Genomic DNA, 12,849 nt, shown 5'->3' on the forward strand with positions numbered 1-12,849 from the left:
AACCAAAAACTAATTACACAGTTTAGCTGTAAATCACGAGACGAATCTTTTGATCCTAGTAATCCATAATTGGATAGTATTTGTCACAAATAAACGCAAGTGCTGCTACAGTACCGAAATTCAAAATCTTTTCGAAACTAAACAAGGCCTAAGACTTAAGTACCCAATTTTTTTATCCAGGAATATTTTCTGAAAAACTGGTGGAGAGGGTAGCAGTAGCACTGTGCCATATTGCTGCACGTGGAGTGGGACAGACTTGTCGAGACCCATACCTGATGCCGTGGCGGTGCGGTCTTGCCCGGACCCCCGCCGTTCCCAAATTCCAAAGCAACCCGGTAGCCCGCCACGCGCCGTCCTCGTCAGGCGCCAGTCGGATCACCCCCCTTTCCCCTGCTTCCTCCTCCCACTGCTCTGCGCCCGTCGGCCGTCGCATTTGTTTGTTGATCCCCTCCCACGTCCCACTCCCCTTCCACGACGGCACAGCCGGACACGGCCGAAAGCTTCCATCGCAAGCCTTCCTCTCCTGCCGCCGCCGCCGCGTCGCGGCGCTCAGCTCTAAACCCTAAACCCTAAACCTCTCCCTGCTCAGAGGAATGCAGTCCTCGCCGGGGTGCCCGGCGCCCCTGCTCCCGGAGCTGTCCGCGGAGCTCGCGCGCCTCGAGGCGCAGCTCGGGCAGACCGCCGACGGGTGGGCGCGCGCCCGCCTCGCGGAACTCGGCGACGCCGCGGCGTCCAGGGTGCTCCGGGCGGTCGCCGAGACCGGGGCCCGGGTGCGGAGCCTGTCCGCCTTCATCAACCACCTCGCCAAGCAGGAGGCCATGCAGCGCAACGCCGTGGGGATCCCCACCGCCGAGAGCGCCGCCTGCTGCAACGGCCCCTTCACCCGCGCTTTACAAGGTGTTTTTCGAAACCAATGCTGCCATGCTGGGCTATGCGGTCACTTGTGGAAACTGCATTTTCTTTTTGTGCTTTTCCCCCTTGCCAGCAACGCTTGTTTTGGTGCTTTTCTCTGTGTGTGTGTGTGTGTTTTTAAAAAAATTCTGGAAATACTCGGTGTTTACTTCACTTTGCTTTGGACATGTCTACTCGTAATTCTCGAGTTTCCTTTCTGACGCCCAGATAGGCTGCATCATGTGTGCTGTGCGGTCATTGCTATAACTGCATTTTCTTCATCCTTTTAATGTCTACTCTTTTTTTTTTCTTTCTCAACTACCCTTTCAGTATCTGATCGTAAGAGGTACCTCAGAGGCTCAGATAATATTTGCTCTTGTAGTTTACAGGCATGTTTCCCGTCATATTGTTTCTCTTCTTCCTAATCATCAAGTTATCTGTCATGCAGAGGATTCCATATCAGGACCGTTCTACCAAGAGGGCGTCCAAATGGAAGTTCAGAGTCAGGGCCCCAACGGTGAAATGGCATTTGCCCGTTCAAACCACGCAAGGATGGAGCCTGGGAGCCCTCTGCGTCAGATGCCTTTCAGGTCGCAGTATCACGAGAGGCCTGTCATGACAAATGCTTGTGTTGTTCCAGACCGTGTTGAAATGAAGGTTGAGAGCCCACCGGGTTTGGGATCTCCTGGCTTGCAGAATCAGCTCCCAAACTCAGCTGTGGCTTCTCCGATAGCAAGTCCTGGAGGAATGGGCGTTGGGTGTCTCGGTAATCACATGGCTGATAGTCCTGCTCGGGTTCTCACCCCAAGCCCTGTTCGCAATATTACAAGGCGTATCCAACAAATGGATGGCCCATCAGGAAGGTTAGGGGTTGCAATGCCACCTTCTGTTGCAGCTGGGCATGCTTTGAGGGCAACACCAAGCCCTCTGATGTTAGCACTGGGGGAGTTAGAGTTTGTTCGGATATTCCTCATATATGTGTATCATGGAGAGTAAGTCTTGATCGGCTTTATGCTTTTCTCCTCCTACATGATTGGAACAAATAAATTACTGCTTTGAACTTCACTACAAAGTCTTGATCGCCTGATCCATTTATCTAATGGAATAATGGACCAACAGAAAACTATTTTTTTTTCTTTAGCTTAATTGCTGCCATGCTTTGTTCTATTCATATGCTATCTTTGTTAGGCTCTAATCCATCTTGCCTCTTTATATTCCTATAGCCAGAATTGCTGCCATGCTTTGTTCTATTCTTATGCTATCTTTGTTAGGCTCTAATCCATCTTGCCTCCTTATATTCCTATAGCCAGAAGATAGAACAAGTACTGGAGGATGTAAGTTATATAAGGCATTTGAATTCACTGCCCATGGATTATTTCGAGTCAGAAATCTGGAACAAATTTGGAATAAAGTATATACCAGCATCGGATAGAAGAAAGGTCATATACCACACTTAAACTTTTATTGCTTTACTCATTTTTTTCTATGATGTTAATCACTGGCTGCAACTGTACACATAATTATCCAGTTTTTAGTTTCTTACATATTCCCAAGTGTAATGATCTTTATTATCTGGAACTGGTTAGATATATGCAGCCAAGCATAATCATCCAATATTTTTCAACAAAAATAGTTCTTTAAATTTGGTATTTAATTAGTTTAACTGTAAAGACATCATACTAGCATGGTCATGCCAGACTGCATCTTCCTATTATTTTGAAAAGAATGCTATTTTAGTATCTTCTAGAAAGTTTACACACCTTTTGGATGTCTTCATGGATAAGAAAAGAAAACAGTGTTGGTTTATTTGAAGAAGCATGATCAATAATGTTTCTGCACTATGACTATGCCTGAGTCAAAAGCTGCAAGTGGTTTGTGCATCTCCAAGAAATCATTGTAGACTCATTCCGTATCAGCGTTGATGACTATTAAAGAATGCTAGCATTCAATATATTTGTAATTCTGAGTCATCACCTGTGCAAATTCAGCTGATGCCTGCTAGCAGATAACTTCAATATATATTTGTAACTCTGAGTCACCATCTGTGTAAATTCAGTAATCTTATATTTGTTGTTGGTTTTCATTCCCTTCAAGAGGATGCTAGCAGATAACTCAGGAAAGTTTTTGCCAACTTATACTGTAGAACCTTGATTGGGACCCAAACAAGACAAGACTCTATTATTGTATTATTGAGAAAAGGGGTGATAACATAGCAACCATTTTTAAGGTTTGTAGTTTCTTATCTCTTCTACTAATGTCTGATGGTCTTTTATCCTGCCATGTATTTAATTTTTTTCCTTTGACCTGTCTGTTCCTTTTTCCTTTTCTATGCATGGCTCACCTAAACATGGTAACTGATAGAAATTCCTTTCCCCAGGATCCAAGTTGTGTAGGAGCTTCTACCATTCTGTATGCCCCTTTTTATATACCCCCACCCCTCCCCCCAACCCCCCAAAACACACACACACACACACATGTTTCTATCTTGGACTTCATACATCTAACTTTGGGGGCACAGAGAAATTTTCATTGTAACATCACTTGTGAAATTTTAAACACCAAAAAAGGGAAGTACGTTATCATGATCTATTCATGTGTTTGTCATTTACTACCTACCCTTGTTTGGCTTGTCATACAACACACAAATTTCATAGTGATATCTTCCAGGTTATTTGCCAAAAAAAAATTCTTGAACAACACACCGTCACCATGCACCTTTCACAAAGGGGAAACCTGGCCCTGAACCTGCATACATACCTGAACCATGGAGGGGTATACACAGTATTGAGTATTGGAATTGGCATGTGCAACTGTACACAAATTTTGTGATTCAAGTTAGTTGGATTTTTTATTGTCATAACTCATGACTTCTCTTTGATCATCCTCAGTAGTCAACCAGGTATAATTTAACCTTGTCGATCAATTTTTGAACCATTTGTCATCATGTCCATGCATTACAAAGATTGGATGGCTACTTTTGTGTCTCATTTATAGTCTGATGTTTGAATATTGTGAACTCTCAATCTAATATTTTTATTCTACTAGTCCCATATCCACTGTTGCTTTGATATGTGCACTCTCTCTCACTACTGTTTGGAAAGGTGTTATCCTTGGTATTGCGAGCAGACACAGCTGACAAAATCATTTTTCTTCATTCCTTTTTTTTTCTTTCATGTTTCTACAATGCATTGAGATGATGTATCAGTTTGTTTATAAATTTACAATATTTGATTTAATTCAGGGTCCATATGTGGAGAATACAAGGACTCATCTCCAGAAAATTGTTGGCGATGACAATGTTCTTATTGTGAAGTTTGCAGATATACCTGATCTTGAAAATAATACAGACAACTTGGGTATCTACTGTCAATATTACAGCCAGGTTGCTGATGATGGTATCGTTTTGGGCTTACGGCGGTATCGCTTTTTCAGTAAGTTTGCTTTTCTTGTAAATTGTAATATAATATTGGTATAGACCAATTTACAATGCAAACTTCTTAATTTTGATAGTTTTAATCGCTGTTATTGGCACACTAAAATCAATTCACATTTGTTAAATGAGGTATTCCAGAACACACTTTGCTTGATAGACTCATAAAAAGGTGGTCTACTGCTTTGTGTACTACTACAGCTATTGATAATTATATTGAGTTGCATGCACCGACCAGTTCAACCCAAAAGCTTAAGCTGATGGGGAGAGGTGGGCAATTCACTTATATTACAACACTCCCCCTCACGTGGAGGCTCCCTCAGGCCTCAAACGTGGAATAGGAGCGAGCAGCAATTATTTTATTTAATTGCGCTAACCAGGATTCGAACTCGAGACCTCTGGCTTTGATACCATATTGAGTTGCATGCACCGACCAGTTCAACCCAAAAGCTTCAGCTGATGGGGAGAGGTGGGCAATTCACTTATATTACAACAAATTAGAGAAGAGCAGTAACTAGAAATCAACAGCCAATTGCAGTGTACATGCGTATAGGATGACTCAGTCTTGTGGGCTATTATGGGTGGCCCATCAAGTATTGGTTAGGCCATGGCCTCTTTTCTCTTTTCTAACAATAATACACACCACATAGTAAGGGTCTTAGCTAGAACCATCATATTAAACCTCGTTAGACCAATGTTTACATCTGTTGGGAATATCTAAATCTAAACATCACGTTAGATGGTTTATGCTAGCTGGGAACTGGGGACTATAAATCCTGTGGCAAGTAGAAACTGGTAAACCTTGACTCTGTTAGCTTGTCAGTTTTGTCTATACTTCCTTACCAGGAAATCTATAATCTAATAAAAGTTCACATGGGAGTCAAGATGGCTATGTGCACTATGCTACTAATGATAAAGCATACATTAACTTTGTCTTCCTTGTTACTCTCACCAGACCTAAACCAAAGCAAGATTAAGCTGTGGCATAGCTCTTGTCAGGGGTGGGGAGCTACTTATACTCATTGTGGGGTGCACCCATGCCAAAATGTAAAAAACAGTAATTAGGGCTAATTTTTCACCATGTATGCACCACCATGGCACAAATCCATGCACCCGTAAAGCAAGGGAATGGAATTATAAGAAGTTTGTATGAGTAAGGAATGGAATTATAAGAAGTTTGTAAAAAAATTCCAAGGAAATATGTCTCAATGAGGGTCCTTAAATTTTGGAATAAACTACTTGACTGTTTAGATAACAAGAGGACAATGCACTAGTTTACTAGGTATCCATCGCTTTGTGTACAGAAAGTGCTAACTGCTAAGCATTTTTCCTTCTCCTAGAAGTGGTGTCTCATGTTTCTAGCTGCATGTTGACTGTATGATTTGTCTTTACTGGTCTGCTATTTTCCCAGTTCATAAAGATGGAGGGAAGACAGAGAAGCTAAAAGAGGAAAAGAAGAAAGAGAAAAACAAAAAATTGAGCCCTTCTGTTAGGTGCTATTTTGTTCGCATGGAGTCTGGATGGGAAAGGGATTACCCTTACAAACTCGCTGACTATACAGTCAATCAGGCTCGCAGACTCTTTATGCACATAAACAATGCTCCTACTGTGGCCAAGTATTTGTCCAGGTTAACCATTTTATGCTGTTTTATTTCACCTCCGTATTAAGCAATCATGAATACAAAGACATCTATTCCAAATATATAGCGATGTCTTGTGGTACTTGATAGTCTATTATGTAAACTTGGTGCATGAAATTAAATCTACTACTTTTGCTGTATCCATTGGAGCTTGGGTTGTTGATATAATAACCAAAAAGTGGTGTTGTGTTATGGGAACACAAAGTTTGATTAGACTTGGTGATACTTTTACAATTTGTGCACATCGATGGCCTTTTCTGTTTCCATGTCCCTCTTCCTCTAATGGGTAGTCTTGTGCGTAAACATAAGATTTCAGCACCAAAACAAATACTTCTTAATTTTGTGTTTGAAAGGTACCCAAATAAGTGGGGTACTCTGTAGGACCTTGACACCTGGCACCCTTGTCATGGTACAGCTTATTTTACTTGTTTCCTCTAAACCCAAATCCATTACTATGCTGCACCTTCTCATGGCCTTGCTACTGCAGACAGAATGTTACAACACCCACAACATGGCTCTGCCTTTTGTCCTAGTTTAAGTCTGCACTAGCACCCAGCTATCCTGTTCATTTAGTAAAGTTTTACTTATACTGTTCTGGAGGGAATGATGCAGGTTTGCTTTGATCTTATCCAAAACTATTAAATTGGATGTTGACTTCTCAAAGGTTAATGTTAAAATAATCGACGATGAACCTTGCAGGGTACATACTCCTTCCTCTCTGATATTTTTGCTGCATACCGGATGCCATTTTTTATTTGGTTCAATTTTCAGGAAGAATCTGGAGAAATTGCTGTTCAAGATGGTAAAGACTTGATTCATACTGATGGGACTGGCTTAATATCAGTAGATTTAGCTAGAAACTGCCCCAGCAGTATCTTCAAGGGAAACTTTCTGAAGGTATGTGACCTGCTATTTCTAGCTAATGCCAGTTTTTCAGTTAACCATTAAAGTTCATTAAGTATTCTGTACTTAATATTTACCTTTTATGCCTTGCACAGGATGCTGTGGATTCAAAGGGGCATCAACATCTCACCACTAAACATGTATTTCTTGGACTAGATGATACGACAGTTTACTCTGATATTTCTCACAAGCTCTATTGCTTAACTGATCGATTCTTGTTTTTTTTTTAAATACTCTAGCCTCTTTTAATTCAGTTCCGGATGTTCCATAATGGATATGCTGTAAAGGGAACTCTTCTAGCTGATAAAAGGGTATGTGTTTGTCACCCTGTATGGCTTGAGCCATAATTTAGAATGCTTGTTATTGTTTAATTAACCTGTTCATCAGGAATAGTTGCTTTGGACACTATCTTCCATTTCAAATCTTGGTATATATCAGACCTGCTGTTTATGTCTTTGTGTAACTTGAAAATGCAATGCTTCTGTCTCTACAATATATCATGGCAACATTACAACATTATGGATATTTAAGTATCCTGGTTATTAGAGTTTGTATATATGAAAAGTCAACCCCCCTCCTCTCATGGGTGAGAGGTGATTTCCCTAATTCAGCCAATTTTCTCAACATGTCTTTGCCTACTTAGTCCTTAGTTCCTTACAGCAAAATCTGTAATGGACAAACCTCATGTGTTACAGCTTCCTGCTAACACAATTCATATAAGACCATCAATGATAAAAATACACGGCGATGAAAATTCATTTGGAGAGAAGTCATTTAACTCTTTGGAAGTAATTACTACAAGGTAAGCCTTATCTGTTGGTTTAGGTATTATGATATTACTTATATCTGAGTAAATTTGAACTAATGCAAAAAGATCCTTAAAGAAAACTCCCTCATGCACCTTTTCAGCTACCGGCCTAAAAGGGCATTTACATCAAGGTTCTTAATTTCACTACTTCACTATGGTCGGGTTCGAGAAGAGTTTTTTCTGGACCTTCTAAGGAATGCACTGGAAGATGTCAATAATGCCCGCCATAGACCGAGAAATTCACTGGAAGGTTAGTTCGAGATTTATAGTCATGTGCTAATGCTACAATTATAGAAGTTGTACTGTGTTGAGTGTCTGGTGCAATTGTTGTGTTCCAACTATTTTTCCGTTTTTAAGTTTACATTTGGTCATTTAACTAGTAACTCTTAGGCCTTGGTTATTATATTCTCTTAACATGATCCGCTTTTGCAGTTGCATTTAACCATGCGGACCTGGATGATTCAATGTCAGCGCGAATGATTCTTTCTGGAATTCAACCAGAAGATGAGGCGTATTTGCAATCTCAGCTAGCTCTAATGGCTAAGGTAGAAAGAAAAGGACTTAAAGAAGGAAGGATCCCAATTGATGATACTTATTATCTGATGGGCACAACAGATCCCACTGGGACTCTGAAACGGGACCAAGTTTGTATTATACTGTATGCCAGCAATTTCTGCCATATCTCTTGAACTGAATGGTCTTTCATTTATATCTTTCTGGTTCCCCATGTTTTGTTTAGACATTCCAATTTTAGAAAGAACAGTCTTTGTGAGACGAACCTTTCTTACTTTCCTTGGATCTATTTGCATACTTTACAGTTTGTTTTAGTAGGAACATGAGAATGTAAAAGATTTTAGGACTTAAGAAATGAGGATCAGGGTGAATTCTGTGTAGTGTGTCGGTGCACACACACCATCCTTTCTATTAGCAAGCTTGCAAGTAGAGCCATTCAAGCATTTGTAATAACAGACACACGCTAAATGCTAACAAACACACTTTTTTGCCTTCGATATTTCTTACTTTCTTAGCATTGTGACTGTCCTCTGCCTTGAAAGAGGAAAACATCTTGCAAGAGAAGCAGATGTTTTGTAATATAATCTGATTTTATTAGATTGGTCTGAAGTTCTCAATAGGGTTTCATGACAATTTAATATGCTAGGCTAATGCAATCAGCAAGGTAACTAGGTTGACAATATGGTTTCTTGTGACTTATGCATGTTCTCGGATATGGCATATTATCAGGGTATAACACAAAAACTTGTGCATATGATTATTGTTACTATTTCTTGTACCTTTCTTTTTCTTTTCTTTTTTTACATTTTGTCCTCTATTTCTGTCTCTCGATTTTTTTTCTGTGTATTTCACTTGTTAGGTTTATATCCTGACCAAACCTTCTTTTGACTAGAAAGCTTTGTTGTTATGAAATATTTGGGTCTTCTCTCGTGTTTCATAAAATATCTGGGGCTTCTAGAGTTTTAGTTTTTTTATGAACTTAGTTAAGGTTCTACCAACTTTTTGAATCAGTCCAAAAGACTAATTGTGAGCTCTTTTTCTTACTCAATTTATATCATTAAACAGTGACAACGGCCAACTTTCTGGAAAGGTTCTTGTCTATAAACATCCTGGATTACACTTTGGCGATATACATATATTGACTGCAACATATATTGATGGTTTGGAGAAGATTGTGGGAAATTCCAAATATGCCATATTCTTTCCCACCTGTGGACCACGATCATTGGCAGATGAAATGGCCAACAGCGATTTTGATGGCGACTTATACTGGGTCTCAAGAAACCCACAGGTTGTGTATTGTTTATCAAGAACTGTTCATGCATAGTTTACCTTGCTTGCCATTAGTATTATATTATGTGTTTGTTCTGTTCCTTGGCTATGAAAGATGGTTCTTATTCATTGCTAAATTCATGTTAGTAGTTACCACTAATTGCTTGTTTAAATCACAGCTTAGCCATTTGTATAGTAAGGTGCACTTTAGGCTAGAATTTTACTGCACTTTTGCAAAACTCCATGCCTGATGAGTAGCCTAATATGATCCCAGTGAAGGTAAAAGTATGTAACCTAGGACGAGCGACCTAGCAAAGAGCTTATGAAATGCGGATGCCCCTGCCAAGCACCAGAGGGCACCCTCATTGGCAACCTTATGCCATAGCACTTCTATACTGTTCGTTTAGCAACCATACGTTTTCTTATTTTTGTACTATTCATTTAGCAACCATATGTTTTGATGTAGCCGTATATTCTGCTCTGTCGTTTTGTTTCCTCTGAGAAGAATTGTCACTTTACTGCAAATTTGACCTTTCTAGTTGTTGGAGGGCTTCACCAAACAACGCAAGCCATGGGTTCGGAGAATACAACCAACAAAGACTGAACTAAAGAAGCCTCAGGATTATACTGGACCCAAGCTGGAAAGTCTCTTATTCCATGAATTTTTGAGAGCTAGATTTACACCCAGGTATTAACTGACAAGGCTGGTTTCCTCTGTATCCTTGTAGTTCCATTGATGTGCTTATTTGCCACTAAGAAGGCTGGAGAATGTCTTGACACTAAAAAAGTACCATACATGCTATGAACGCATAAGTCATGATTTTAATGCCCAATGGATCCAAGAGAAATAACCCTTATTTTAAAATATCCCCCACCACCTTATGGATTGTATTAGGTAACAATTATATAATCGTCAAGTTTGGCGGGAATAACCTATGGAGTGCAAGTTTTATTCTCATATTGTTTAGAAAAATTGTGATAACATAAAAATTGGTTTAGGTGCTTTAATCTTCTATTGGCTTTATATTAGAAAAGAATTTTAGATAAGAAAATTCTTTTCTAATATATTAGAAAAGCCACATGCCCACATCAGAGTCAGAAAAGAAGTGGTAATCCTTAGTTTGCTTCACTGTAAAAGTTAGTCTTAACATCTTTTGTTTTCTGCCTTTCAGTTATGTGCTAGGTGCAGCTTCCAATTGTTGGCTGGCGCTTATGGATCGGCTCTTGACAGGCGGCGTTCCAAAGAGTGAACGGCAAGCGATAAAGAAGAAGATGCTTGATTTGGTTGACATTTACTATTTGGCTTTGGATGCTCCAAAGGAAGGGAACAAGGTAACTTACCATCCTGGGCTCATAAATTCGGTGTTGGACCATCCTCATGTTGTGTATCATGTTTCGATGTGAGAATCATTTGACTGAAGAGAATGAGAGATGTATACGTCTGACAGAGACAATCCAGATGAAATAATACATGAACTCAGAGAAGAAATAGATGAACAGTGGGTTTGGATTATGCTTAATTATTTTTTATATATTTTGTGAAAAAGCTATGTAAGAGAATAATTTTGTACCATGCTTTAATGTCAAGGTTTTTATCTTATTTTGCCAATCTGGCTTCCAAATAGATCACTGTTCCTGGAGAGCTGAAGGTCAAGAAATACCCACACTTCATGGAACGCGATGAAAAGAAATCTTACACATCGACGTCTGTGCTGGGCAAAATCTATGATGAAGTAATGTTGAAGGAGTCTGAAATTGATCCTGAAATCAGTAAGTTCCTGATATGTAGGTCTCATCCCCCTCGTTTCCGTTGACAGCAGAAAAGGTAATTGATTACAATACCCTTTGTTTTTTTTCTTCTCTTTTTATTATTCAGAGATAGTGCCCCTGTCGTGCTTCACTGAGGTAAAAGTATCTGAAGATTACAAGGGCCGTTGGAGGTCTCTTTATTATCAGTACCTGCGAGAGAGCACTGACCTTTGTAAGCTGGAGGACAAGGCAGAAAAGAACAACAATTACCGACAACTCTACCAAGAGTACAAGCGGGTTAGTAACCCTGCCCTTTTTTGTCACATTGAAGTTTCGAACGGCTGTCCTAAGAACTAGGGGATATTGCAGAAACTGTACGAGGCCGAGGAGTTTGAACAGAGCCCAAGGGAGCAGTTGGATCTCCTCAACGAGGCCTGCGCGGTGTACCAGGTGGTGTACGAGTACGCGATGTCTCGGAACGACATCGCCAAGTGCGGCTTCGCGTGGAAGGTGGCTGGCCGCGCGCTGTGCCGGCTGTACACTCTGAAGCGCGGCGGCGACACCGCGCTCTGCTCCTTCTCGGTTCTCGAGGATGCTTTCAAGAGGAACCGCGCGTAGCGAGCTACTGCGTTAGTATTTTGCAGTTCGAGTGCCGTTTGTATGAAAGAAAAAAAGGCTGATGTCGTAACAGCAGTGGTAGTGGTGGCAGTACTATATTATTAGGAGATGCACAAGGTGCAAACATGTTCGGCATGGTTCACCAGAGCCTAGTAGTGGATGATGTGAACCGTCATGTCACTATATATGGTACTCGGTACTCCTATATGTATCAGTATCACTGGGGTACAAAGATGCTGATGGTGTATGCATGACTGTGTATGGTACTTATATCAGTTCTTTTTTTGGTGGTAAACGTACTTATTTCAGTTATAGATGTAGCAGAGTTGTATTTCTCTGTCTTATCAGAAGTAGTATATATCAGTTATACATGGCCACCGCTTACCTGCTGATGTCGAACTCGATCTTGAGGTTACGTTCTTGTACTCGTCGCCCGTGGTAGCGAGGTGATCGCGTAGCCGATCGATCGAGTAGGCACGCCGCGTAGTTGAAGAAGGTGGCGCCGACGAGAGCCAGCAGGGGCCCTTGACGATGCTGCTGGCGATCTTGAAGCGCGCGTGCTGCGCGTAGGTGCTTGGCGCCGCCGCTGCAAAGTACGGTAGAACATATATACACCGCGCTGTCCACGAGCCTTGGGCAGGGAGAGTGCACCGTTAGAGCAAGGTCAATAAATAGAGGTAAGTGCTTGACTATAAGCCAAGTGATTAGAGCTAAATTATACAATAAGTTGTCTCATACTCGTCTCTAAAACACCTTCTCTTTCCTATTGTATCTCACAATACTTGTTATTTAGGCCCACCACTGCCTATGCATTCATGCTCAGCTTGGTGCTTACATAAGAGCTAAGGTATCATCTCTCTCCTCTCTTCTCTCCTCTACATCAGCATTAGCTTGGCTATAAACCTATTATTGTACCTGCTCTTATTGTTAACAAGACCACGCATCGGCGCCCGCGCGGAGGCCACACTCCATATGCATGTTATTTTTCGAGAGTTTTTTTTATTGGTATTTTCCGAGAGTTAAGT

The 12,849-nt window shown here is 40.8% G+C and overlaps 1 protein-coding gene across 1 annotated transcript; it reads left to right on the forward strand.

The window, feature by feature from the left end:
* On the forward strand, nucleotides 333–12,158 carry LOC8084336 (probable RNA-dependent RNA polymerase 3). Its single transcript, XM_002454957.2, has 19 exons — nucleotides 333–897; nucleotides 1,340–1,883; nucleotides 2,198–2,330; nucleotides 3,035–3,118; nucleotides 4,133–4,322; nucleotides 5,733–5,949; nucleotides 6,574–6,661; nucleotides 6,733–6,858; nucleotides 6,960–7,004; nucleotides 7,104–7,175; nucleotides 7,560–7,666; nucleotides 7,774–7,922; nucleotides 8,105–8,330; nucleotides 9,251–9,476; nucleotides 9,997–10,145; nucleotides 10,630–10,789; nucleotides 11,083–11,227; nucleotides 11,334–11,503; nucleotides 11,576–12,158. The coding sequence occupies exons 1-19, from the start codon at nucleotides 594–596 to the stop codon at nucleotides 11,822–11,824; spliced, it is 3,384 nt and encodes a 1,127-aa protein (XP_002455002.1). The 5' UTR covers nucleotides 333–593; the 3' UTR covers nucleotides 11,825–12,158.

Source organism: Sorghum bicolor, chromosome 3, assembly GCF_000003195.3.
Source record: "Sorghum bicolor cultivar BTx623 chromosome 3, Sorghum_bicolor_NCBIv3, whole genome shotgun sequence".
In the NCBI taxonomy this organism is placed as follows: domain Eukaryota; kingdom Viridiplantae; phylum Streptophyta; class Magnoliopsida; order Poales; family Poaceae; genus Sorghum; species Sorghum bicolor.